The sequence below is a fragment of the Amia ocellicauda genome, chromosome 3 (assembly GCF_036373705.1).
Source record: "Amia ocellicauda isolate fAmiCal2 chromosome 3, fAmiCal2.hap1, whole genome shotgun sequence".
In the NCBI taxonomy this organism is placed as follows: Eukaryota; Metazoa; Chordata; class Actinopteri; order Amiiformes; family Amiidae; genus Amia; species Amia ocellicauda.
The window spans coordinates 26375641-26403223 of record NC_089852.1 but is presented as its reverse complement, the minus strand read 5'-3'; the positions used below and the strand labels follow the sequence as shown (position 1 = coordinate 26403223).

General features: G+C 42.0%; 2 protein-coding genes across 6 annotated transcripts in view; one reads left to right on the top strand and one right to left on the bottom strand.

The window, feature by feature from the left end:
• Window positions 1-263: 263 nt before the first annotated feature.
• On the bottom strand, window positions 264-13370 carry LOC136743930 (mitochondrial glutathione transporter SLC25A39). 5 transcript variants are annotated; one of them, XM_066698715.1, is made up of 12 exons: window positions 13200-13369; window positions 10460-10642; window positions 9557-9616; window positions 9049-9099; window positions 7203-7312; window positions 6793-6860; window positions 5892-6016; window positions 5476-5649; window positions 4768-4877; window positions 3727-3808; window positions 2741-2821; window positions 264-2340 (listed from the first exon to the last, which is right to left on the bottom strand). In XM_066698715.1, the coding sequence occupies exons 2-12, from the start codon at window positions 10554-10556 to the stop codon at window positions 2222-2224; spliced, it is 1077 nt and encodes a 358-aa protein (XP_066554812.1). In that variant the 5' UTR covers window positions 10557-10642; window positions 13200-13369; the 3' UTR covers window positions 264-2221. The 5 variants fall into 5 exon arrangements, with proteins under 5 accessions (XP_066554812.1, XP_066554813.1, XP_066554811.1 ...); XM_066698716.1 differs by having other exon boundaries at window positions 10460-10638; XM_066698714.1 differs by having other exon boundaries at window positions 10460-10557.
• Window positions 13371-14230: 860 nt separating this feature from the next.
• Window positions 14231-27583, top strand: part of grna (granulin a) — a 28098-nt gene continuing 14745 nt past the window's right edge. Inside the window, exons 1-13 of the mRNA XM_066698712.1 lie at window positions 14231-14772; window positions 18136-18276; window positions 19127-19267; window positions 20075-20159; window positions 20541-20653; window positions 20953-21100; window positions 21770-21879; window positions 22318-22447; window positions 23912-24003; window positions 24353-24485; window positions 25050-25147; window positions 25351-25605; window positions 25949-26185. Of these exons, the coding sequence (XP_066554809.1) occupies window positions 18136-18276; window positions 19127-19267; window positions 20075-20159; window positions 20541-20653; window positions 20953-21100; window positions 21770-21879; window positions 22318-22447; window positions 23912-24003; window positions 24353-24485; window positions 25050-25147; window positions 25351-25605; window positions 25949-26185 (1683 nt within the window). The 5' untranslated portion in view covers window positions 14231-14772. The remainder of the gene's footprint in view (window positions 14773-18135; window positions 18277-19126; window positions 19268-20074; window positions 20160-20540; window positions 20654-20952; window positions 21101-21769; window positions 21880-22317; window positions 22448-23911; window positions 24004-24352; window positions 24486-25049; window positions 25148-25350; window positions 25606-25948; window positions 26186-27583) is intronic.

The window sequence follows — 27583 nt, the reverse complement described above, 5'->3', positions numbered from 1 at the left end:
ATTTTTCCTCTGTTGACAAATCCATAAAATGATATCCATAAGTATACTGTCTGCTTGACTGATTGATGCCCATTCTCATCTTCCTTTCTCTGATATTTTTCTCTCAGATTTTTTTTTGTGCAAATCTTTTATGCTTGTTCTTTATTAATAATAATGTTAATATACAAAGCTGATTAAAGCATTTAACAAGTGTTGAATTCGTGTTTCCTTTTCCCCCTTTTTGCAAAAAATCACACACACACACACACTTCACAATGAAAAAATTACACATTAAGTACTGGGTTTATTCTTTACTGCTTACATTCCGGTAATGTACAGAAAAGGTATGGGAACATTAAAAAAAAAAAAAAAAAAGGTATACAATTTAAACACAAGCCCTGACACTTAAAACAAAAAATACAATTGCCTTCACTAACAGCCTGTACCCCTCCTGTCAGAAACTAATATTGTTCACATTTGACATTGATTAAAACCTGTTTCCACCCCTCTAAAACACACTGCAATATTACAGCAGAAACTTGTATCCCTTTTAAAGAGGTTGGAAACTGAAATAGAAGAATGACATGAGATAGGAATGACTGTTAATCCACAGGGGTAATTTAAGACTGTTCACTGCCACGTCAAGTGGGCCCAGAGTAGGTGTCACAGTGGGTATGGTTCTACAACTACACCACTGCCGGAGAACACCGCTGCAATGGTCTGGTCATTTTTCACTGGGTTCAAAGGTGTTGATCTCTGAATTTTATCAAAGCCTGCCAACTTACCTTCCAAATGTACTAAAGGCCTCTGTTTAACGCAAAAAGAACCCATGCTGCCGTTCACCAGTGTGAACCCGTTGTGCTTATTAAGGAGCAGCAGGAGTGAAGTGTTTAATAGAGTTAAGTGAAGGTTTAATAGACCAATGCACGGCCTTAGAAAGTCATTCCAGGTTTACTGATCCTGTGGCTCTCTCTTCCAGGGTGCTTCACTTGCAGGGATGCACATTTTAAGCCACCAGTAGAAATGATTACATGCATTTATGGGTGGAAAGGGAAGGGGGGCAGTATTGGAAGATTATTCCACAAAATTATGTATGTTGTGCCTTCAGAATAGGATCTCGCGAGTCCCATTTTCTTTTCCCTGACACCATGGCCGGTGGGTCGAGAAGAGGTTGGTGCCGCCTCCTGTATGTTAGCAAGGCGCACCACCATGTGCGTTTCAGGTTTACAGTGCTCTTGTGGTGTTTGATTATACATCCAGCCACAGAGATTCGACAGGCTGGAGTCTGTACTCGCATTGAACGAAAACCTACAGTCCTACCTCAGTAGGGCACGGATCGGCACTATCCAGCAGATGTCCACATTAAAGCACAAGAAAACACATGACAAATATCCGAGACGGATTAGCCCTCTAGTCTCTAAGGGATGCGGTAGCTGCATTCCCGGATTAATACATCAAGTTGAGGAGTTCAAAGGTGTGGATGAGGGGTGGTGCTCGATGGTATGAGTTCTCCCTAAGCTTCCGATCCACTGTACAGAATTGGACTGCAGATTGTATGTGCCGAGCTAGAACCGAGTGCAATACGGACAACTGCACCGGATGACAACAAAGGCACGTTATTTTTCTGGTGCTAAGGCTAAACATTTAAACGAAAAGAGCTTCTGGAGATCTGAGATCCGCGGGTCATTTTGGGGTTTTTTGGTTTGGGATTCGGCACCCAGGACACTGTCCGATCCAAACCGTTTAAAAACCATAAGGTCAAAAGATCCACTGTCAGCAGTAGGATTCTATATAGGGGTCTGATGCCAGTGTACTGGCTGTTTGGAATGGGTTGTACTGTGATCGCAAAAGGAAATACAGATTTTGATTAGACTGATTGGTTGGCTAATTGTTATACAATTGGATGGGGGAGCTGCCCTGCCCAGAGCAGCATGTGCAGGGGGGGACTGGGTGGCCAAAACAGGTGTTTGCTTCCTGGGGTCAATCACATTTTATTGGTCAGTGATTGACTAATTTGCTCTTGCCTCATTGGCAATTAAATGCAGATTCATAGAAAAATCCCCCCCCCGGGAGTTTTGCAAGGGGCGGGCACGGTGACAAGTACTGTCCATACCAGCCTCACACCCATTGTTGGGCCTTTTTAAACGATTTGGACCTCTGGGGCTGATGCTGCTGCTGCATTTTCACCATCTAGTTCAGGTGGCTGTGTCCTCTGGGCAGAGGGCCGGGGCCGGACAGCACCTCACTGTCCCTGTAGCTCTCGCTCCCGGTTGAGATTCTGGAAGAAGGCCTTTCCAAACTCATAGGTGCTGATCATCACAGCACACGCTGGGGCCACTTTGATCACCCGTGGCAAAAAACCTGCAGGGAAACGACAAGTTTATTTGTGAAGTGTGTGTGGGGGGGGAGGGATCTAAGTTCTAATACAGAAGGAAACGCCACATTGCAGGTGCTACTTTAGAATCCATTTGTGTTTTACATATTATAGATTATTTACTTCCTTATATACTGGATTTAGCAAGTAGACACTAAATGGATGCTTCATACAGTCACTTTTTGTTTTCTGATGCTACATTGAACCACACACTAACTGAAAGAGGTTTCCCTTCGATCATAGCAAAACATACATTTTATTTTCCGCTCAGTTCTTGCCATAGAAATTACTTTGTAAAATGACTTCAGACTAATAACAGTAAAATAAAGGTATGGTACAGGACTTTATGCAAACAAAAATATTCAAATCACACAACACTGTTCTCACCTGCAAAGAGTCCACGATAGCCAGCTTCTGCCCAGATCCTTCTCATGATCATTAAGGTGGAGGAGGGCTTCTTTGCAACAACTAGGAAGTGGAAAAAAGAAAAAGAAAAAGACAGGGGGAGGGGAAGAACAGAACAAAAATATTTTTTAGTTTCCTTCGTGGACCCTGGAAGTATATATTTGAGAGAGTGAGAGAGAGAGAGAGAGAGGAGGCAGTCTGAGGGGCAAGTTCATTTTGTCTTCTCGTGATAGTTCCTTCTTTTTTTATTTCCCGCACTCTATGCAGACTCTGCAAAGGTAGAGACGAAGATTGACAGAGTTAATAGTTTAATTAATGACACCCATGTGACCTATCTCAGCATTCCCACCCCCAACTCACCCCCCCCCCAATTAAAAAACCTCCGTCAGGAGTGAGGTCAGTGTGAGAATCATTGTCCAAATTGCAGTCATCAATCTTGGGCACCGATCTCCGCTCCGAGCAAAAAGACAGGTGAGGAATTATTGCACAGAAGCTTAGAGACGAGAATCCAGAGGTTCCCAAAGACGAGACGCAAACAAACAAAACAAAAAAGAGCAGATTTTCTTGCACAACCAAGTCCAGCAAATGCCAGGGAGAAGAGTCTACTGCTGAAGTCAGGCGTTGCCCCACAGCAGAATGCCATATAGTGCCGGGTGCTAGTTAGTAAAGGCGCCACGAGAAAATGAAGGCTCAAGTTGCCAGTTGTCTTGTCCTGCTGTTCACCTTTCTGGTGCCAGGGAGACACTCAACCTGAGAGGAGGGGGGAAATTACACCTTGAGGGCACCCCCCCCCCCATCCAGAACACACACCACCCAGGGTAGCCCCAGCCCGACAGCATCCTGTTTCCAAAAAAGGGGATAAAACGAGGAGAGAGAGGGATTTAAACACGGTGTTGTTGTAGTAGGGTCCCTTTTTGCGTACGTTCACAAAGCAGAACAGCCTCTGCCCCCCCCACCCCACCTCTTACCTGCCAACGTCTCCATCTCGCCCAGCTCGATCTGCCTCCGGGTCTTCACCACGTCGAACGGCAGGGTCATCACCGCAGCTACCTGCAATCGAAGAGCAGCCGCTGTGAGACAGCGCGGCGTGGGCAGCCTCTCGCAGAGTAAGTCCCTTTGTTAACGTAGCCTCATTTTCAGCACAGCAGAAAAATGAGAAGTGATCTTTTCAAAAGCTCATTTCCCCTTCTCAAATTCTCCTGCATATGGTAACTAAACGGAAAGCGGTTCCCCGGTAACTGGGCCTGGTTTTCCATTGCTGGGGTTTATTAATGAGTAATGGCAGTGAGTTTATTCGAGTTACTATTACATGCTTACAGTTTATCATCCTAATCCTAATCATTTTAAAAACTGCAAAATGTTCAACTGAATTCAAATGGTCGGTCTTGATCAGGAGACTTTTGAAAATTGTCTATTGTGCATTTTGTAATGTGCGTAGTTTACAGCATCTGTTTCCTTTCCATTCCTTTTCCCAATTTCAAGGGCTATTTTTTTTCATAGCCACAGCCCAAAAGTTTGTATTTCACATAAGTATTTCAGGGTTTGTTTTGCTTTCATGTAAGAGAGAACAGGAAAAACAACATTAAAGATAAGAGCAATGCTTATCTGGTGTTATTGAACTGCCAAGAAAACCAGGAAAAGCAGACCATATGCTTTGAGAACCACAGCCCTACTCCCTGTATCTAAGTAAGCCAAGGTCAAAATGTGAAACTAAATATAATAAACAGTTAGTTCATCACTGTCCGACTCAAACTTGTGCAGGGAGTTAGCAATTCATAACATTGATACACCAAATACCGATTTTTATCAATTCATTTTTAAGCACAAAGGTTTAACATAAACCAAATGTAGGTCATTACTTTTATATACATGTGTGTGTACGACTACAATATGCAAAGGTAAAATATTGAAATCATGCCTTGACAGCCTTGTTTTGTAAATTGGTTTAACCCCAGTGTGAGTGGAATGGACTTGTTTTGCATTGGAAAGTGAAACAGCAGAGAACTCACCGCGCCTGAAATGGCCCCTGCGCAGAAGCTCATAGAGAAGGTGGCCTCGTGTACTCTGTAGCCCTGGCACAGCTGGGCCTTGACCAGTTCATAGTTGAACCAGTAAAGAGCTGCATTTAAAAAAAAAGGAAAGCAGACCACAGTGATGGATTTGTATTACAATTGTAGCCCTCACTAGCACACAAGAAGCAATTCCATAATTTTAGAGATGGTTCATGTATGTGAAGGATCTTTTTTCCCTACGGCAACATTTATTTTCCAAAAAAACAACAACCACCAACTACATAATGCTGAAACAGATGAGATGCCAGGCAATTAATCTTCTCAGTTTTCCATCCCACCCTCTATAATCGTACACAACAGAAGCAGCCCACTGTAGTGGCAATCAAGTCAAAAGTAGCCCGGTGGAGAGGAACAGCTTTGATACAATTACCAGACGAATAAATACATCCAACAAGCAGAGAAGTAGGGCAGAACAAGCCTCTGAGCTATAGAGAAGATCTGGTCTCAAACTGATATACTGGTATAGGATTTGTCATTGGGTGCTGCATTAGTGGATTAGCTTCCCCTTTTATTGTTCCTTGAGTTTAAGAACACAATACGCCAGTCTGGGGTAGAGGCTGCTGTATGAAGTAATTCTACACATGTTGTTTGCAAAATATCCTGCTGGATGAGGTTTTCTGGGGTGATCTCGATCCCCTTGCATACCTGAGAAGGGCACATCCCTGAGTATGGTGGGTCCCCAGCCCCTCCAGAGAGACAGCCAGCCATCCTGGGCCACGGCCGACTGGATACAGACCCTCAGCTCTGCGTACGACAGCTGCCTGGACTGCATCTTGGTCCGGACCAACTCCAGCGGGCTGATGACCGTGACCGCACCCACTGCAGAGCCAAGCACATGGTGAGATACACGAGTGGCAAAACAGAAGGCCAACCAAAATCCATACAGGGTTTGCCATGGAGGGGGGTTTTCTCCTGTTGCTTCCCCAGAGACATCAGATAGGTCTGCCTGCAGGTTAGTGCTTCCTCTGCAATCAGGGGAAACGCTCATTTTTCACACTCTCCTATCCTGCTCTTGAGGTATTTCACCGGTCATAAAGTCACAAAAACACTGCTCCACTCACATCTTGCGAGGCCTCCAGCCACTAGGGGGACCTGGCTGCCCTGGTAACCCATGCCATACCGAAGGAAGTCCCGCAGCTGGTCATAGCAGGTGAAGTAGATCACTGTAGCCGGCACGGCCATCACTCTGTGGAAAAACACAGAGGGATGGCAACATGAAACATGGGATAGGCCGTCACCGTGTTGATTTTCTGAGAGACTGATCCTGAAGGTAACACCCCCTGATGCAATTAAATCACTAAACGAAACAGCAGCAGCACAGCACCAGTTGATCTTTAAAATCATCACTGCAGATAAACTATTTTGAAGCACATCTGGTGTCACAGCTACCCCCGTTTCCATGGCAAAAGCTTATCCTACTTATGCACATTTTGAAGCCTCACTAATGCCTATAAAGGAGGTTATGTGAAGGCTCTTGCAAACTAATGCAGTTCATTCAATGTTATTCTTTGCTCATGCGTTGTGAAAAGCATGATTTTCTTTGTCGTACTTTTATCATCTGTAATAACCTCTAACTGCCAGGGGTGTTAATCCATGAAGGAGTTCAATTGGATTGATTTTGTTTCTTATGCAAAACCAGAGCTTATGAAGCAATTCAAATGCTAACAATGCTTTGAGCTAAACCAAACATTTGCTTTTGCTTTTAGAAGCATGTTCTTTATTTCTATAAAGTACTGTATACTTAGGACTTGCAGGGTGAAGAACCTGGCACAAGAAATCCACTTTTGTTCTGTGTATAGTTTCGAGATTTCTTGTTTGCTTGGTGATGAACACATAATAAGAAGTAAAGGACATTTATCTAACAGAAACGGCAGTGAAACGAGTCCTCATGGTCAAAGCTTCCCTGTGCTCGTATACACCTAGGCAGGGTCGGGGGGGATCAGGTGCCGGGGCTGTACTCACAGTGTAGGTGGGAGCCCACTCCACAGAGACCGCACACCCTCATTGCGGGTGATCTTCACAAAGGCATCCTAAAGTGGCAGAGAAGCGATCAGGAACTAAAGCAGAAGACACTGAGCACTGAGACCTGGAGGACTGTTCACCAGATGTCTCAAAATGTTGCATGACAAACCCCAGCAGGTCAATGTTTCCAAACATTATTTGGGGAACTCTCCACATTGACAGGAAACAACACACAGCTCATCTTTCTGAAGAATGATTTCTTCACTCACGGATTCACGTTTAGTGCACATGCATATTATCAGAGCTTTCCTCTCACAAGTTGGTGCACATCTGCCTGAACGGGTTGTACCTCATCATGTAATTGGTACGGGCTGGGATGTTATTCCCGTATATTCACCAAAATGACTTACCAGAGTCCCTCTGAAGTGGGTGGGCGTTTTGTACCAGCTGGTGCAGCTTGTACCATTCTCACACACGTAAACATGGTCCATCAGCCCATTACAATACAGGAAACATTTCCCTGCCAATACAAAATGCAAATCAATGCCAAATCCACTAAAAATACCACATGTGGGTGTGTGGTTTTTCCTGATGCACATTCTAAAATAAAACAAAAAAATGAGGTTCTACATTTACCCCTTAAAGCAACTAGTCAACATTGAACTGAAGAGTTTTAAATTGTAGCCTTACAAAAGGGCTTGTTTTTCCAGTTCCCTATCTGTGCTATAAATATACACTTGCAGCTTCAAGGTTATTTACACTAACTCTTATCTACACCTGGCAAAAGACACAAAGATGATAAAAACTAAATATTTATTGTGGAGAACTACACACAGGTTTACACTGCTATTAAACATTTATTTTGCTTAAAATTTAATTGAAAAAAGGTGCCAAATAAGGAGAAATGTGGGGATTTTGAAATGTTTTGTTTTAAATTATCTTTTCAGTTCACATACATTTTATTAAGAAAATATGTATGGAAAACAGTGATGTGTAATCTGACCCACAGAGAAGCTGCCAAATTCAGCACTCAACATACTGGCAGCAAGAGCTTTTGATCTCGGCCTTATAAAGACCTTGTTCTCTTAATTACCTAACAATAGAGGGTAGTAGTGCATCTGTTTAAGGGCCATTTACACAGAAGGTGATTTTTATTCAGCATTACGGCCTATTGTGATAGGGAGGCGTGGGGGCTGTGCATTTGTGACTGACTTTGAAGAAAAAGCTACAGTAGGCGATTCTGTTGTGCTGGGGAATGGAGACAGTGCTTGCAGATACAGTCACCCCTGGTTTATGAGGACTCGAACAGGTTCAATGAACTAGTAATGGCCGCCAGCCCTGCAGTCAACACTGCTGTTACTCAATTGGACAAACGGGCTTTTCGGCATAATGTAATTTCACCTGGGTAAACAAGACTAATGTCCTCCAGTCCAATGCTATTTACAGAGGTTTCTTTTTTTAGCACGACGAGTGATCACAACAAAAACACGAGGTTGGCGCTACTTCGCGTTGTTGCATTATCAATCTCTCCATGGTTTTGTGGGAAGGGGAGGCATGTAGCCAGGTGCGCTGAAGGGTGTCTGCATGCATTCGGATTATTTGTTTAATCGTTTGGCTGATGTCTTGTTTCCACAGCAGCTGCCCCGATCTACCCTTGGGCAAAAAGTATGTGTAGTTGGGATTTTAAAATGGCATCAAAATGCAATGCAGGATGGCTGTGTGTAGACACTTTAGGCTATTACACTAGAGAGATTTTGCCAGTTTACAGCAGACTGTTCCATTAAATAAAGCAGTGCTGATTTTGTGTGTGTTTCACTGAAATTACTGTACAGGGATGCTGCGGAACATCTGTAGTATATTGCTGTTTTTATTTATTGTATGCATTATACCCTCCAGCTGCCAGTCAGATTAATAAAGACAGGGCTTTTACAGCACTCTGTCAGACTGACCTACATTCCCTTTCTGCAGTCCAAACAGATGGGCCACTGGACTGGCAGAGTTAAACACACTGAAAAGCTCCAGCTGAGTTTTACAAGCACACGCAATACAACACTTGAATGGTTGCAACTAAATAAAAAGCAGCACGCCTTTACATAGAATGAACATCATTGTATTAAAAAATGAACACATTTCGGATATCCTGATGTTTCAACAGCCTTTGTGCACATTGGCACATTAGTTATACACGGTAGAGCTCGTCTATATTGAGGGATCAGAGGAATGACAACAGTATGCCGAACATAAATAGATACTCACACTTAGATTGACGTATAACATTGCTCCAGGGCAGTGAGTCTACAGCCAAAGCTACAAACAAATAATAGCAACAACAAACAAACAAACAAAAAAAATTAGTGCTTTCTTAATTGTGAGGTTAGCTAAAGCATGAAGAGGAAAGGGTGGCTTTGTGTGTGCCCAGAGAACTGCCAAGCGCTGTCGCAAGCCTTCAAAATCTGATTAAAACAAAACCATAAAGACTTTTATTGTAGGCCATCTGCAATATCGCATCATCCCCTTGTTGAACTTCTTACAGATGACACCGGGAATACTGCAATCATGTTTAAGGGGAAGAGTGTGGGCCGGTATTACTACATCTTAAAGAGCATGAAAGAGATTATGACTGCTCAGCTTGTGAAAAGCAAAAAAGGTGGGGGGGAGGCATAATACATGAAAAATTGATAAAGAGGTGACTTAGCAGAAATCCAAGCAAAGGGGGCTTTGGGCTGATAGTTCTCAGAATCAGCACCAAGCTTCTGAGGAATACCTTGGTAGAACGGTGTTTTCTGGGCTTGCAGCCTTATCTTGACTACGTCCAGTGGTGTGACTGAAACAAAGAGAAACCACATTTAATAAACTCATGGTGGGGGGTCAATGTCAAAACACACCCGGGTGTAAGAAATGTAATGTGTAAGGGATCCACAAAACCATAGTGAATCAATAAGATGTTTATTATATAATGGTAATAAAATAATATAGAGAAACAGGTGAGAGAGATACAGAGGATCCCTGAACTCCCAGAGTAAAATAGGTGCGGTTATTAATGGTTTGAGACCTCAAAAGCAAACAAAGAAAAGTCTGTAAATGGGAATAATTAAGAAAAAACAATGAATATGCATTAAATACTGATTAATATGCACGGCTAACAGATTATATTGGCTACTGAATAATAAACAATAAATCTAGTGGGCAGATATGTCAATACCTCTGGTACATTTCCACTGCACCATTTATTTAACCTTGTGGCCAACTCTCAGAAACAACAGGAAGGTTCTTTATCAATATGGCCCTGTTTCATCACCTGAAAGTGTCAAGGCAAGGGAAATCAAATGTTTAGAGAATGGAGTGTCTCTGTCTGCAACAGACTTCTCAAGACACAGAAAGAACTGCAGATACATAAAGGCCGTGTATCAGCCAAAAGGAATTACTTTGTATAACTTCAATATAGTTCCTGATCAATACTAGAAATGATTACAGGGGATACCACAGAGTAATGCTGCCTACAGAATGCAACACTGCACACCTCAGTTTGGCCACAACTGTAATTAAAAGCTGCAGTCTTAAGTTTCCATTGGGAAGAAAATACAATATGGGGAGAGGCTGAGAAACAGAGAGAGAGAGAGAGATAAATAGATCAAAAACAAATAAAATAAAACATCTGGGGTCTCACCAAACAGGGATGTGAAAAGGGCACCAGTGCCAGACGCCACCATCTGCTGCACTGGAGTGATGCCACTGGCGGGGCTCAGACCAGTCCTGTCCCCCATCCTGGAACACGACACGATCACAGCATCAGCACCGGCACCGGGGCTGGGACACACCAGCACTCGGTATACTTCAGATAAGACTCTAGCTAAAGACAAGTGCGGATACATGCTGATCACAGAACTATTGTGGACTTTAATTCCACGACTGGATTCTTTTTTGGCAGAGTATGCTTCTGCATGTCTCTGAAATGTGGCTCTGCAACTAGAAGGTATTAGCCCCTCTTTTGTATACACAGTCTGCCATTTCAAATCTATATTTGCATAGAGAAATGTATGATCCAGGCATCATACAATTAATAATGACGTGGTTAATTTGAAACTAGCCCCATCCAAACCTATACATAATTCAGTTAACTCAGTAGAAACACAGTGATAACTAGCCTTCCTATATAAAGCTGCTAAGTACCCCCCCACCTCCTCTGTGTTCATGTCTAAATTAAATGCTTGATGTAAAATGAGTGTCGATAAGTTATCTGCAGTGTACAAAGCTGGGGTGTGGTTGTATGTTCAGCTATTACTTTGAACTTAAAAAAAACTCAGACCCAAGAGATAGTCCGTGACACAGTGGTGTGCTTGCTGACAGATAACAGGGAGACCTGCCCAGTATTATTTGCCACACAATTTAAACTTAAAAATACACTTGCAAAGTCTGATCCATAATATGTTATTAAAAAACACACATCAGCTATGAAAATGTAAATGGGAAAGCCAGAAGCATCCTTTGCCCTGGCGTCTGAAGCAGTAAATGCACATTTGAATCAATGGCAGGTTGGTGGTGATGCAATTATTACTGCAGAGTTTTAAGTTTATAAAAATGATCCATCATCTGCAGGGCAGTGGGTTGACAAGCCTGGGCAGAAACTCGACAAATCAGACTGTTTTGGGGAAATGATCACACAGGGTATTGCCTTGGTAAACAATACAGTTAGGAACTGCTTGCGGGGGGAGGGGTAACATACCAGTCGTTGGTTGAGTAAAAGGGATTCTGTAGACATAATATATTAGGATTACAATTTTACTGCAACCATGCATAGTTATTGTAGGTGTTCGTTGTTTTTATTTTAGACTACAAAAGCATAATGTATGACGACTACCCATTTGCTTGAATCTCGATAAGACAGATCTGGCGCAGACCAGTTCATCACGCACCACCCACACCCTCTTCTTCCCCACTAAGTATTGTGCAGTAATACAATCTGAAATGTGAGCACAGCACACTGGATGGGAAAGGAAACTCTACCACTGGCGACTCTGTATGCAGACGAGACCAGCAATACAGAGCACTGCAGCCCCCACTGGTTTGGTTTTCTTTTGTGTGGAGGTTTCAATATCCTCCCTCCCTCCCTCCCTCCATCCATCCATCCATCCATCCATCCATCCATCCGTGCCAGCGATGGCTAGAACAACAACACGGCTTAAACAGGGACCATTATCCTGCAGCTGCGCATCCAAGAGCTGTTCTTTACAGATGCATACTAATGTTTTGCACAGTCACTGCACGCAAACTGGGACAGATCAAGCATTACGTCACATGAGCATTTTCCGGAGGGTTCCATCAACCAGGACAATAAAATCATCGTTAAGAAATTAACTTTTAGGTGACGGCAGTCGCTACGACACAAAGGCTGTTGCTGGGATGGTTTTCATTCAATAGGGAGACAAGTAAAGAGTGGCCTTTCTTTTTCTTGCCACTGCACCAATTTTAGTAGTTTTTGCTGGAAACACGTTTGAATGTAGTTACCCGTTTAATTTAAAACAATACGTGCTGTGTAACCAATCAAACATTGGATTCAGATCATCATACCGGATAGTGACAACAGTGGGATATTTTTAAAGTGAGATCTGATTACTGTATTAGCCGTCCATTTATCAGTCTCAAAACCAAACAAACAAATGCTATTCTAGGGAGGGTTCAACTCATGTATCCACTGCATTCGGGAGCCCAATGCAGTTACAGTCCGACAGTCATATTTCCTCTTTAATACAGTTTTCTCCAGTGTCCCTTGAAAAACAGAAACAAATATGTCATTACGCATGCCCAGTGACGTGTTCTGTACAGTGTAGCACCGATACACTGAACCCGCGCAGGTCTGCAGCAACTCTGCTTGTGTGTCACATTGTATCATTTTATATTATGTATTTTAAGATCTGGACATTAGTAACTTATAGATGGGACTGTGACGAAAATGAAGCGTTCCCTTGCGAGATGTTTTTGCAACAGAAAATGCCCACGTTAAACAAACGGTAATTTAAGATAAATGACATTTATTTAAAATATATAGGCCTATGTACAATTAATGATCGATGTGCATTTTCTAAACATTGGAAAAACCTCCGAGTCCTCATACTGCTAGTGTATGGTTTTCCTCTCTCTCATTATTCGCTGCTACTGCTTTGAAAGATTATCGCAGAACAGGGTATTTCTACATTTAAAGAAGGCATTTCAAACGCTATCAAAGTCTGTAAAATGGAAAACAGCCTGAGAATACAATCACTCTCAATTATATTCGTTGTACTGTACACTACAGCTGGAAGCGAGTAGTTACAGCTACTGGACTTCATACCTCACTTACGGGGAGGCCAAACACACCACGGAAAACCAAATTGTCCAGCGAGCCCTACGTCGATTTTCTTTTGCCTTACCTTTCTATCTTCAATCTAAGAGGAGATGATTCCTGTTTTGTAATTGTCACCCTTCATATCCTTAAAACGGGAAATAGATTCATGCTCCGGGATCCCAAGACTGGGTTCCCATGCTGCCCTGGACGCAGCCTGGATGGATTTAGCAGCGCCTGCTGTTGAACGTGCAAAACATGTCAGTCATAATCGAACTGCACGACAGTAACCTTGCCCGGAGTTTGGCTGCGGGATTGGTTCGTGGCGCAGACATGTGGGTTCAACTGGGGAAAAATAATCCCTGGGTTGCTAGTTGTTGTTGTGTTAACCACTAAATAAGCTAAATATATTTGAGATTTCATTTTAAATCTGCTAAACCCATAATAATGGAACAGTTTTGAAGTAGAAATAATCAGCCAACATCTATATTTTGTAGCTTCTGTTATGAACAGTGTTTTGATCGGTTTTTACCGTTTGTTTAATTTAAATCTAAATATTGAATTATATATTATTATTATTATTATTATTATTATTATTATTATTATTATTATTATTATTAACTGATTGGATATATTCCCAAAGACTAATTTAGCAGTTCTTACGCCAACCCCTATTGGCCTATGCAAATAGGTGCATCTAATTTACTTTAATTAAGCAAACGGTCTTGTTTAAAAACTGCAGAGTGGTGAGAGATGAACTTTGATTATTAATATTATTATTCAAGTAATGCAATTCTGCCAGAGAGCTGTACCCACATGCAGACCAATCAAGGTATCGGGAAGGGGGTGGGGATTTACAAAGTAGCCTACGTGTGTAAAAACAAATGTACCATGTTTACCCTAGTAAACCTTTCCAAAAATGATCGCCTATGATTAAAATGATACAACAATTCCAGGCTCTGTCGTTTGGTAATTCAGTGCTGCTGCCCCTTTAAGCGCTGTTACCAGGCAGACAACTACCAAGATAGTACTCAACCGCACAAATGTATAGCTGGAAGCAATAGATATCCTAAGATTTGGTTTAAATGCAAAATAGGACAGACAGTATGTGTATCGAAATAAAATACAGGTTATGACTTTAAAACGCAGGTGGTAGGCTATAACAAATGAACAGCAGTCGTATTTCGGGTAAACACGATGGATGCATCAGCATAACGTGCAGAAGCGAGGCAGACACAAAACACAGCAAGAGTCCCACGCCATGGATAACTGCATCAGGAAAGCGTCTGGGTGAGGCGGGATGGACCTGAAGTAGGACATGATGGTAGTGGTGATTATTGTTATATAGGAGGACAGTATAATCATTCTTCATTAATCACACGTAATGGAGAACACCTCCCGTATGAAAGATTTTGGAAATCCAACATATGACATCTTAGACAGTTCAAACACCTGGCCATGCACAGTAACCGCGGTGTGACCGCACTCGTGATCCCCTCAGCGGGTCATGTGATCCGTGATTGACAGGACGGCAGGCCAATCAGAAGCGGACGCGGAACGACAGTGGCCAATAGGCGGAGAGGAACACTAATGTATGGGCCAAGGAAAGGGCTTGCGCTGCTTAATCAAGCCTGATTTGGGAGCAGAGCGTTTAAGAAAAGGTAAGGTCGATTATAGTGTTTGCTCTAATTGTTCATTTAATTTAATTATTACGTGTCCCATGAATTACACCTCTGCCTGAGTTGTGACTGTGCCCGCAGGGAGAGTGAATGGCAGCACTTGGTGGTTGTATTTCTTCCCGGAAACCCTCGTTAATGTACACCGATACTCATCCGTGGTAAGCAACACTTACCAGGTGTGCTATTGAAACCTACACATTATTCCGTCCAATTCGCGTTCAAAGACTTGTTTATGCTGTATATTTCAAATGATCTTCCTAGTCAGTTCACACGTTTGGTGCTTCTGTTCTGTGGCAGCTTTGTTTGTCCATATAAACCACCGCATTTTGCAGTTTGAAAGTTGGGAATTCATTTTAAACCTGTTGACACTGGATACAGATTCGCCCCAGTCCTAATTTCTCAGCAGGTGATGGGCTCTGAAACCCCTCTCTTTGTCATGTTTAGTGGGTTAACCAACTTCAGTTGTGGCTTGTCAGTGTAGATACTGCCTTATTGTAACGTTGTTGTTGTTCTCTAGCTCGTAGGGTCATCCTGAACTGATGGGCTCTTGCTCTGCCGACACTTGTGTCCGGGTCCCACGGCAGGGAACTCAAACTTACACATTAAATTAGGCAGGATGTAACACGACCCAGAGTTTTTTCACGGCTCGGTGAACTTGTTTTCAATGTTAATCGGAAATATATGGTGTTGATCGATCATATTTTTATCTCGCAACTACACCTTTTGTTCAGTTGTTCACGGCTCAATGAGAACACACCCCAGTGTTCAATCTGATAGAGCTTTACTTCATTTTCTGTAAACAGGTTTTACTTTCTGTATGAACCTTGTTGAAAAAATCGTTAAAACCCCACTGTGGCTTTATATAACATATATATCCCTCCCTTTGTGATGATAAGCCTATGAGGTTCCCCATAAACAGGCAGATCATTGTTGCAGATTTGTCCCCTGCTTGCAAAATCCTGCCCTGTTTTCACCTCCAAAGTAAGTTGTATTTGTTTGCGTCCATGAACACGTTTCACAGTGAAAACATGGTCATCTATCTTGTTCTCCAGTAATCTGAAAAGTAAAAACGAACTATTGCAAGTCATGTCCTCAAACTATGACAATTACAAATATGGAGATTTTCTTTTAAAAAGCTTTGCAAATTTGAATTTCACTTCACTTTTTTTACTGATTTATATGCATGTTTGGGGTTTTGCTTCTTCATTCTGCTTCATGCTCTAGTCCACACCCACACTGTGCCGTTTGTACACCTCAGATCAATACAAACATTTTAAAATTTGCAAAGGAGAGTTGGAGGTTTAAAATACTGTATCACAATGGTAATCAATTTGCAGCAAAGTGTTTAGTGAGCGATTTCCCAATGCAAAGCAGATTGGGAGTTTCACAGCCACAATATTGAAAGTGCAAGTTAAATATGTCTTTTAAGTTTGTATTGCCCAATGTCCATAGTGTAAATACTGCTGACCTACACACACATAAGCAATAGATGAATGTAGGCTTTCTAAGAATATCCAGTATCTGAAAGGAATAGAAGGTTTTGGCATACAAGAATTTATTCAGTTGCCTATTGCATCTGTGATAGTGATGTTTTTTTATATATATTATAAACAAGGGGAATGCCACATCCTCATGCCTTTTTCAAAAGGGGATTTCAATATTGAAATGAAATCAAGAAGAAAATGAATACAGAAGTCTGGATTTAATTAACCATATCCCTATTTAGAGGTCATAAATCTACACCTAGTTACCATAATCCCCAGAGTCTTCACTTTGCTTTAACAAACCCTAGAGTTTAGATGTATTCTGGAAATGTCTGTAACTACCGCACAGACGTGCATTCAAGTTCGTTCATGTAATTGTTATTCCACAACATACATTAATTACAGGAGCTGTTGGGACATCTACAGGATATGGAACAGGGAAGAGGAGTGCTTTCACGTTTGACACACTGTGAAAGTGGAAGTTTGTGTTTCTAGTCATGTGAACTTGAATCATGCTTTTTATACACTTTGAGTGGGGAGACCATTTTCATTTTTTTGTTGTTGTCAGTTTTAATTGATTGAAGGCAGTTTACAAATTGGAGTTGTGGTGTTTTAAGCTGTTTTCACACTAAACACTTCAACCCAGGTTGAGTGGACCCTGCTTGCATTCGCATTTGCTTTTTGTTACAATACACTGGTTAAGATTCACATTAAAGTGTTTCATCCTGAAGTGAGCGCTTTGTCCCGGGTTGGAAATCTCAATTCTGGTCACTAGCAGGGGTGAGTTCAGGGGTGACCATATGACAGTGCTTGATTTTTTTTTTTTTACCCAGGTCACCCTGGGTTCAACTGCCTAGTGTGAAAGCAGCTGTAGTCTTGCTGATCAATAAAACCTTCCTGTCCTGCTCTGAGAGAAATCACTTGAGATACAAGGATGAAAGCTTTGCCATAGCAAGGGGTAGTTTTATTCCTTCTGTTTATTTGAGTATGTAAGGGTATTTTTTGGCAGTTTTACAAAGTAGTCTAAGAAATGCATGTTAGCAATTTTGACTACATGAATAGCAAAAGAGCAATATCTTTAGAAAAGAAAGTGTGTGGATGTGCGTGCGCGTGTGTGCCTCTTCCCCTGTATAATTTACTGTATACTTATGTTCTAGGTATTTTATCGGCACACATAGCAAAATTAGAAACGGGAAATGTACTGTTTTCCAACATGCAAAACCCTGCTTGGAAAGAAACGTTTTTACTAAACATTTGTTATAAGGACAAGTAATCTACAAATATACATCCTGAAATGTTTATTCATGGGTTTGGTTAGATTCCCCTAACTGCCTGATCTATTCAGTAATTGAATGTTGCAGAATATTGAACCTATTACTAATGTAAAGTACATTTGTTTTTGAGGTCTAAATCCATCCTAGTGAATAAATACTTAGTAAATGGGCTTTGCACTTGGCTGTTGAAATTGAACTGTTATGCTTTTGTTTTTCCTAACCTTGTAATCTTTTGGCATACTTCAGATCTTCATTTCTGTAACTGCCATAAACCAACCTGCCAAATTAGATAGGAATTTCTTGCACCCAAATCACCTGATTCACATGCACAGGTGTGGACTTTTGTGCCTGCCCTGGAAACAAGTCTACTTTTTTTGATGTTACAAACTAATTGAAATTCAATTCCGACCTTTCCAGTATTGGATTTAACAAAAAAGTAATTATTTACATTGATTTAATGTTTGTAATAACTTCAATGCTGCTAATGAACTATACACGCAAGTACAGAGCAACACTTCAAGTGACAGTCTTGTTCATCTTTTGTTTTTTCTTGCTCCCTTTCGTCTTTCTCACTCTCTTCCTTGTAGATGTATAAGGAGACAGTTCTGTGTCTCTGCTGGCTGGCCCTGGCTGCAGCTCTCCAGTGTCCTGATGGCTCCATCTGTCAGGACAGGAACACATGCTGTAAGAACTCGGCTGGCGGTTATGGCTGCTGCCCATCGCCACACGTGAGTGTTATTGTGGATCTAGTTGGCAGGTTAACCCGGATACCAGTAAATGTGGCAGCAAGGATGGTGACTGTGACTGCATGTCATCACTCAGCATTTCTCTTTCCCCCTCTCCTCCTCAGCCTTTCCCTTTGTCACAGAAGAATCATTCCTCTCCATCTTGCTAGGCATCCCTATGTCCAGTGGCTCACATGGCTGCAGTTTTTGTTTTCCTGATCCTGTTAAATGGGACACCCCCCCACTTCTGCTAGTATGAAGTGTAACTCCATTGAAAGTTAGCTTGAAGCCAGAGTGTTTACAGTTTCACAGTCACAAACGCTGTCAGCTGAGGTGATGTGGCCTGTGTTGACGCAGAGCACAGAGGAGGTGAAAAACCTTCATATGCGTTTACTTCCTGTTCATTGTACCTTGACTGTAAATGGCCTTTTTCATATTCATGCATTGAATATCCCCCTGACTCCCCCAAGCCCCTATATATTGAATCCACAAATAAGTATCCAACCCCAACCCCCCCACCCCCCGCAGACTTTTTTATTTGTTGCATGCATATCTGGGCCCTTAAAAAGCAAGGACTGAAATGATGCAATGGAAGTTCAGTAAAGTATCATGTTTTTAATGCTGGCTTCATTTTAAAGATCAAAACTTGTTTAGTTGGCTTCATATGAATCAGTTGACTACTTTTGGTTCAGCCTACACATGCAATTGGAAGATCCTTTGCTGTTGATTGCCCTCCACATCCTCCATTTCCCTACCTGCATAACTTGTGCGTGTTGGGGATGCGATTTGAAACAGGATTTTCCACCTGTAGTTGCTTCCCTTCATGGTTTTCTTCTCCCTTTCCATTTTGCAGACACTAAGTGCTCTCCTGATGGTGCCCTCCAGCTCAGAGAGAGTTCATCCACGCATCTGTCCAGATGGCTCTCACTGCCCCTCGGAGTACTCCTGTGTGGAGACTCCTGCAGGGCTGTACGCCTGCTCCCCTCTGCCTCAGGTAATGAAAACGAGCATGATTTAATTGATGGCATTACTTGGTGCATGTTATTGGATTATTAATTAAAAAATCACTCGTGACATGATTGTATTCTAGGTTGGAATGTTTGTCTGTAGCCGTGACTACTGAGGAACAGACTGGAATGCACCTGAGTTTGATTCCAGACTCCTCTGTCATCGCTGAGCATACTACTGTCACCTCTCATATTAATCTTTTGTTTATGTATTCATTATATGTATATTTTTGAACCTAGTAATCTAGTGCCTCCCCCACATTCATTGATAAGATTTAATGGGTGGTTGTGCAGCTCAGTGCATGTGCAGAGGGGTGCAGAAGCTCAGGGTGTTAGTAGACTATGTGACTGTGATTTTTCTCTGCCTGTTATGGAAGGATATTGCAATGCAAACCGGGTGTGAAATGTGTGGTTTTACCAGACTGCGGCTGTTCAGATGCAGTGGTTTAGAATAGCAAAACTGTGCAACAGCCTTTTAGTTGACCAAACCACATTGTAGTATATGAGTTGCATTGAGATTAGATACTGCATCAGCATATAGTAAGAACATCCATGCATACATACGTAAACATGAATAAAATATGGAATTGGTGTTTTCCCTGTTTGTCAACAGTTTGCATAAAAGCATCTCTTCTTTTCGGGTCTTGGTCTAATGTAACCAGTTTTATTTATTTTTTCTAATTGAGAAATTCTAGGCACCCAAACATTACTTTCCAGTTGGGCTGCAGTCTTGATACACAGCCAGTACTGCAAGCAGTTCTTGCTTCAGCTGCTTTTACTTCCTCTTGTTCCAGGCCGTCTCCTGTGCTGATGGGAAACACTCCTGTCCTGTGGGTCACCAGTGTAGTCACGATGGTAGCTCATGCACAGAACTGAAAGGTGTGACCTTTGATTGTTTTGTTTTTAAAAGTATAAACTGCTGATTTAAGCAGAAATATTTTAAAAATAAATCCTATCTGTGCCTTTATAATGTCCTTACAGTTATCATAACAGTAAATCGCGAAGGAAGAATTCAGATGCTTTCTACATACCCTGAATGAATCCCCTGTGCCTCTTCTTTCATATAAATAATTAGCAAAGGGTGAGCCCCTAAGGGCTGATTTGTTGTATGTTTTCCCACTTGTAAGGGTCACCTACATGCTTTTCATGTGCCAGGGGACACCATGTACTGTGAGGGGCTATTGCTGCTACATTAGTGAAAGAAAGAGGCTTGATTTGTGCTTGCCCTGGGCCTTGATACCTGTCCCTGTTGTTTTGCAGAGCCCTCAGGTGTGGAGGCAGTGATTTGTCCTGATCAGGTGTCGGAGTGTCCTGATGGGACAACTTGCTGCCAGATCCCAGATGGGAGCTGGGGTTGCTGCCCCATGGAAAAGGTAACTAGTGGTTGGGCACTAGCACGGGGGTCTCAATCTCACTCCCTGTATTCCTGCTGGAGATCTCCATCCCTTAGTTCAACAGATATGCTTATATATACATTTAAATGTCATTGTCACCATTGCTGTTGTGATGTAGAGTTTGGCATTTTGAGTGTTGGAGAGTCCGCAAATGCCAAAATGGTTTGCAGGGGAGATGGGTGTTGTCTGTAACAGAAACGCTGTGCTCCTTGGGTTAGGCTGCTGTGTAAGGGCCAGTCTTGTAGCCCTTTCCATCCCTGGCCTTTATCCTTCCTCAGGCTGTCTGCTGTGAGGACAAGATGCACTGCTGTCCGGAGGGCACCACCTGTGACCTCGAGCACTCCAAGTGTAAGTCGGCCACCAAGGATATGCCCATGTGGGCTAAATTCCCTGCAAGGAAGAGGGCAGCTTGGGAGGACCAGCAAGGTGAGCGGTCTCTGAGAGTCTACCTTATTCTTGTGATTGTGGATGACCACGCCAGGTCTTTGTGTTATAACTACCTTATGGTGTGTGTGTGTGTGTGGGGGGGGGGGGCTGGTTTATGTGATTTATTAGGACCCTTTTTTAGGTTACAAACTGGTAATTACAATGTTATTACACTATTAAGGTGGTTTATGAGGACATTGCCCATGTTCCCATAATTCAAAATGCTTATAAAACATACAAAATTATTTTTTTATTGAAAATGTAAAAATGCAGAAAGTTTGTTGTTAGGGTCAGTGTTAGGGGATAGAATCTATAGTTTGTACAGTATAAAAATCATTGTCTGTGGAGAGTCCTCATAGTGATAGCGGTGTGTGTGTGTGTGTGTGTGTATGTGTATGTGTGTATGTGTATGTGTATGTGTGTGTGTGTGTGTGTGTGTGGTTTTTGTTTTTAATTCCAGCTAACCTTTAGTTAATTAACTGAAATATGCTTAATATAAATCCACATCATTGTGGGGAAAGAGCTTGGTGTGTAGTGATGGTGTGTGTGCTCTGACCCTAGTGTATTGACTTTGGTTTGGTTAGCAATGCTCAGTGGGAAACGTTTTTAGCTGCCATTCCTGGTTTATTGGAGGCTTTGATTCCACCCCTTTCCCTTTGTTCTCTGCAGTTCTAGGTGGAGAAACAGTGCAGTGTCCAGATGGCAAATCCCAATGCCCAGATGGCACCACCTGCTGTCAGACGACCACCGGGTCATACGGCTGCTGTCCCTTCACTGACGTGAGTGGATTTGTGCTTCATTCCAGAACATTTCTAGGTTTTATAGATTTTTATTTTTCCCAGAATCTTAAGGTGGGAACCCACAAAAATAAATAAGGGATTTATGTTTTTAGTCTCATCTCCACTTCTTGTAAGTACCTAGCCTCTTTTTATTTTCATTCAGTAGAGTTTTTGTTTTGTTTGTGTGTGATGAATGGCAAACCATATTTCACATACTCTTTCAAACTTCCATGAGTCTTTTACAGTGTAGTTGATATAAGTACTTTAAAGTATCAAATACTGTAAAAAGGGATCTGGTTTGCCAGTATAATTTGTGTAAGAAAGTTCTTCTGAAGTATGCATTATAATCCTAGTGTGACAAATGGAAAGGTGTCTGTAGAACTGGAGCTTTCTGTGAGAGGCTGCCCTAGGTTTTCTCACATGTCTGTGGTTTCCCAGGCTGTGTGCTGCACAGACCACTTGCACTGCTGCCCTGGAGGCACCACCTGTGACCTGGAGCACAGCGTCTGCAAGTCAGCCACCAAAGAAACCCCTCTGTGGACAAAGCTGCCTGCCGTCCTTAGAGATGGTAAAGTAGCTTTCCAATCCAGAGCCATTGTTGTTGACAAGATTTTACTAACCCAGTTAATCTGCAAAGTAGGGCTGGGCGATTAAATCGATATCAATAATTATCGAGGTAATTACTTCCCTCAATAACCGTTGTTGGAAGTTCATTTGTTGTGGGAAGAGCAGAGCGATTGTGATTTTTGTTTGTTTCGTTTTAAAAACAAAGACCGAAAACAACACTACGAGCGATGGAGCCTATTTTATTCTTTATGCTTTACATGATTGGAGACTGCATAATAAATACATGTTTCTGTTAAGAGATATTAAGAAGAACTAAACGTGTATAGACGCGCATTACGTTACTGTAAGAAAACTTTTCCATGTACAACAATAAAATATTTGCTATTAATTATTATTGTAGTCATCACCAAGATATGTGCTAGTACATGTGCATTTTAAATGGCACAACTTGACTCCCTTAACTTATTACTCTTACTACAGATTTGTAACTGCAAACGACACTTTTTGCCATATTATTTTTAATTTACTTAGCAGACGCCCTTAACCAGGGCAAGTTAGTTGAAACAAAATACACATTTCACGATTAATAATACAGTAACAGCAGCTACAATATAGTGGGTTTAATTTAACTGAAGTGTGCATGTTTCAGTCATGGTGTTTATGGACGCATTTATAAACCAGTCCTTAATATTTTAGAGGGAAACACAGATCTGCTGTATGTATTTTATTTATTTATTTATTCATTCATTCATTCATTTAACTTGTAAATGGACACACATTATCCAAGTTGTGTTCACCTTCATGCTGATTGTCTCTGTGGGGCTGTTTTACATCAGACTGCAGATATTTATTTTTTTGAGGAAAAAGGACTGAAAATGTATTTTACTTAATTTTACTCATGCATATTTTTATGTTGAAAGATTTTATCATTATAATTGTTTTGAATGTTCCACCTCAGATTTGTGAAATGATCCATTGTTTGGCAAGTGTTTGTCATGTTCTGACCATAAAGAATAGTTTAAAACAACAATTAAGTCTGGTTTCTTCAACTTTCACTCAGGAGCAAAAATCTGCCTTTAAACTTGAAAGAAATAATGATTTGAAATGTATCGTGATAATTATCGATATAGACTGATATGAAATGTTTTATCGTGATAACATTTTTGGCCATATCGCCCAGCCCTACTGCAAACCTGACTCTGTGCAGCATGGGGTTCAATAGGCTGCATGCACGACCAATACACACCTAGTGGCCGGGTAGAGTTTTCAATGGCCCTAAAATTACATATTGAATGTACAGTAATTAAATATCATCAATGCTAGTGTGTGTAATTTAAACTATAATATGGGAATATTTAACATCATAAAAGGATAGTTGTTTAAATGCATCTTGTTTTGCTCAACTGGGTATGAAAGAAAATGCTCTGGAGTTTGATGGCAGTGGGTTTTGTTTGTGTCTCCTCAGTCACCTGCCCAGATGGACGTTCGAAATGCCCTGATGAAACTACCTGCTGTCTGCTATCAAACGGGTCTTATGGTTGTTGTCCTTTGCCTAATGTAAGTGTCGTGTCCCCCCCCCCCGTTTTTCCTTTCTTCCTCAGCTGTATATTTTCTTTGTCATTATTTTAAGCAATCAATACAACCTCATTATTAACTCTCTGGAACCTGTAACGTTTGATTCATGACAAGGCCGGTGACGCTCTATTTGCTGCACAGGGGCACTGATCCAGTGTGACCCGGATTACCATTGACGTGGGTGTGCACAATGAACGTCTTTTCTGGACTAAGTTTTTAAACCAAGATGAAAATTCAAAGCAGTCTTGCAGAATCTGTAAGAAAGAGGAGTGAGTGTGAGCAGTGAGAGGGCTTTGGGAGTGGCTAGCAGACCGATCCTTGTGTTTTGCAGGCGGTTTGCTGCAATGACCACAAGCACTGCTGCCCACAGGGAACCACGTGTGACCTGGCCCACACTAAATGTATAAGTGCGGATGGGACAAAAACCACCTGGTCTGAAAAACTGCCCGCACTGGAAACTGAAGGTAAAAGGAGTGCATAATTTCAATGCTTTATGTATTGATTTGATTAATTGGTCTCCACTTGTCTGAAGGGGCAGTGGTTTGCACTGCGGTCTCGCTACTCCTGGGACATATGTTCAGACAGATTATTGCCTGGAATACCTGGGTGCAGTTTGCATGTCCTCCTCATGTGGCCCATGTCTGCTGGGTTTGGCTCTGGTTCACCATGACCCTGCACTGTATGAAGCGGTTATTGAAAATGGATGGATGATCAATCCATTACTTACATCCTCAAAATGCCCTCTGGTACTTTTGTACTGCATTCAAATTACTTGAAAGCAAAACAAAATAAAAATAATAAACTGTTTTTTTAATCCATATTTAGCTAGTTTTTTAATCTTTTGCCCCACAGCCACCAACATATTGATTGCTGTCTTCTATCCTTTGTATGGTTTTATTTTTGGTGTCCCTCTTTCTCAGTAGAATGGCTTGATTTTATTTAGTGGAGTAGCTCCTATTACATCACTATTTAAGACCCTGGCACTTAGCATATGACCCTGTCATCTATGGGTGCCTTTTGTCTCCTAGCCAGGGATGTGCAGTGTGACTCCACCGCTGCCTGTCCCAAGGGTCATACCTGCTGCAGAACCAAGGCCGGTGGCTGGGCCTGCTGCCCTATACCCGAGGTACGTTGATCTGATGCTTCCACCGTGACGTAAATTGTGTACGTTTGTGTTGGGGGCTGTAATGCAAAGCAGGCAAGTGATAATAAACTCCATTAAATATTAATGTTAAAGTGGTATGTCTGTATGTCAGGTTGTGGTTTTCTGATTTTTAAATCTATCTGCAACAGATTTCCTAAAATGTATACCCTTGCTGCCCCCTGCAGGCTGAGTGCTGCAGTGACTTTGTACACTGCTGCCCTAAGGGCTACACCTGTAACGTTGAAGCCAGCAGCTGCGAGCAGAAGAGTCTAGTCTTCCCCTGGCTCTCCCAGAGGCCATTGACGCTGGTGAAGGCGCCTATGAGCAGGGTCCCCGTCAGAGCCAGCGATGTCCCCTGTGATGACACCACTTCCTGCCCTGACGGGTCTACCTGCTGCAAGACCACACAGGGAGGCTGGACCTGCTGCCCTTCGGCTAAGGTGAGGAGATGCAGCTGGTGATTACGCTAATGGGTCCTCTTTTGTAAGGCAACAGGGACAGCAGCTACAAGATATCCCAATAGTAAACTGAGTGAGGAAACCCAGTAGGCTGTCTCGAGTGTCTTTAGATGAGCAACACCCTAAAAACGGAGCATAAAGTTACATTGACCCAGTTTTTCAAATGCCTGTTTCCAACATGCATAGAAGGGATGGAAGGAATTGAAAAAATAAAGCAAAATCCTGGAGGACAATCAAAATTAAAATAAAAAACACATCTGTTTGTGTCCCTGGGGTCCAGCAGCGTATTGACCCTTGTCTCTCACTGTGTGTTCTCCGCTCCCAGGCTGTGTGCTGTGAGGACCACGTGCACTGCTGCCCAGAGGGCACCACCTGTGACGTAGCTGCTGGCACGTGTGACTCCTCCACAGCGTCTGTGCCCTGGCTGAAGAAGGTGCCCGCTGTGAGCAGGGTCCCCGTCGGAGCCAGAGACATTCCCTGTGATGACACCACTTCCTGCCCTGACGGGTCTACCTGCTGCAAGACCACACAGGGAGGCTGGGCCTGCTGCCCATTGGCTAAGGTAAGGAGACATTTACATATTACGCTTTTAAACCTTAGGTCAATTTTCACAATAGAAAATGTCCAAAGCACATGGCTTCAGTCGTCGAGGGCTGCATTTTAGTTTCCCTTTTACTGTGAATCCTAATGTTAATTAACCGTATGCTTGAACTTAAATCTTGAACCCTAACCCCGCCTCATCCTTGTGCTGTATAATGATTGTATCCACACACCCAGCCTACACTGTCTTTCTCAACCAGAACTGTAGCTCAGTCAATTGTGAAAAAATAAAATAAAGTAAAATGTTACATGTAACTCATGTTAATGGAAACGTAATCATAATGGGAACTATGGCCCAGCCCAGATTATAACCCTAGTCTGAATGCTGCTTGGACCCTAACCATATTTTTAGTCCACACTTATCCTGAATTAGCTAAGCTATTACTCCACATTATTGCAGACATCTTATTTCTACAATCTTTATAGCTCATTTTAACCCTCGGAGAACTAAGAGGACAGCGATCGCTATATGCGTCAGGACTACATCGCTCTCACACATCACTGCGCTTGGTATAGTGCAGCAAATTACTTAATTTTACATATATAGGTTTCATATGATCATTATATTTATCACAAGAAATGTAAGATTTGAAGTTTTTCATTCTTATTCTACAATTAATTTTTGGAATGAATACAGAAATGTGCATTAGCAAAGAAACCTAAGTTAGACAGACACCATTTTTATTCTCAAAACAACATTCATTTCAAAATGAACAAGGCTTATAAACACTTATTAAAATCATATATATACAAATCCCCAGAATGTTCTTTTTGTAAACACCGATGTTTACAAATAATTGTTAAAGAGATATCAGTTTTGCAAGGAGCGCATCTGTCTAGAAGCTTGTTGGTACTACACGGCAAAAAATACTGCAAATACGGCAAATAAATCTGGCTGTGCAGTGTTGAATACATCTAAAAGCATCTTCAAATGTACTTATGCCTCGGTTCCACTGGCTTAAGTGTCCGTGCCGTGCCGTGCCGTGCCATGCCGTGTCGGACGGGTCCGTCCTCAGACGCGTCCCAGAGCTTTTTTTTGCAAAACCAGGCCGCTGTGAAGTCCGTCCCTCTGATGGAGGAGCAGCGACTGTGGGTTTAGTTTGTGTTCGTGTTAAAAACAGAGACCGAGAACAACACTGAGCGATACAGCCTGAAATGGAGAGGACTTGTGTGTCTGTTTTATTATTTGTGCTTTACATGATTGTAAACGGCGTAATAAATACACGTTTCTGTTCAGAGATACTAGGAAGAGCTGAACGTGTAGAGACAACATTATATTCAGACAAGCATGTTCCCATAAGAATACGTTTCCATGTGCAACAATAATACTAAATACCGAATATGTATTGTTATTATTATA

Coding starts and splice junctions, on each gene's coding strand:
- LOC136743930 (XM_066698715.1), bottom strand. CDS start 10,556: ATGGGGGACAGGACTGGTCTGAGCCCCGCCAGTGGCATCACTCCAGTG. Junction 9,617..10,459: donor CCTTTTCACATCCCTGTTTG/GTGAGACCCCAG, acceptor TCTTTGTTTCAG/TCACACCACTGGACGTAGTC. Junction 2,822..3,726: donor CGAGATGGAGACGTTGGCAG/GTAAGAGGTGGG, acceptor TCCACTTCCTAG/TTGTTGCAAAGAAGCCCTCC.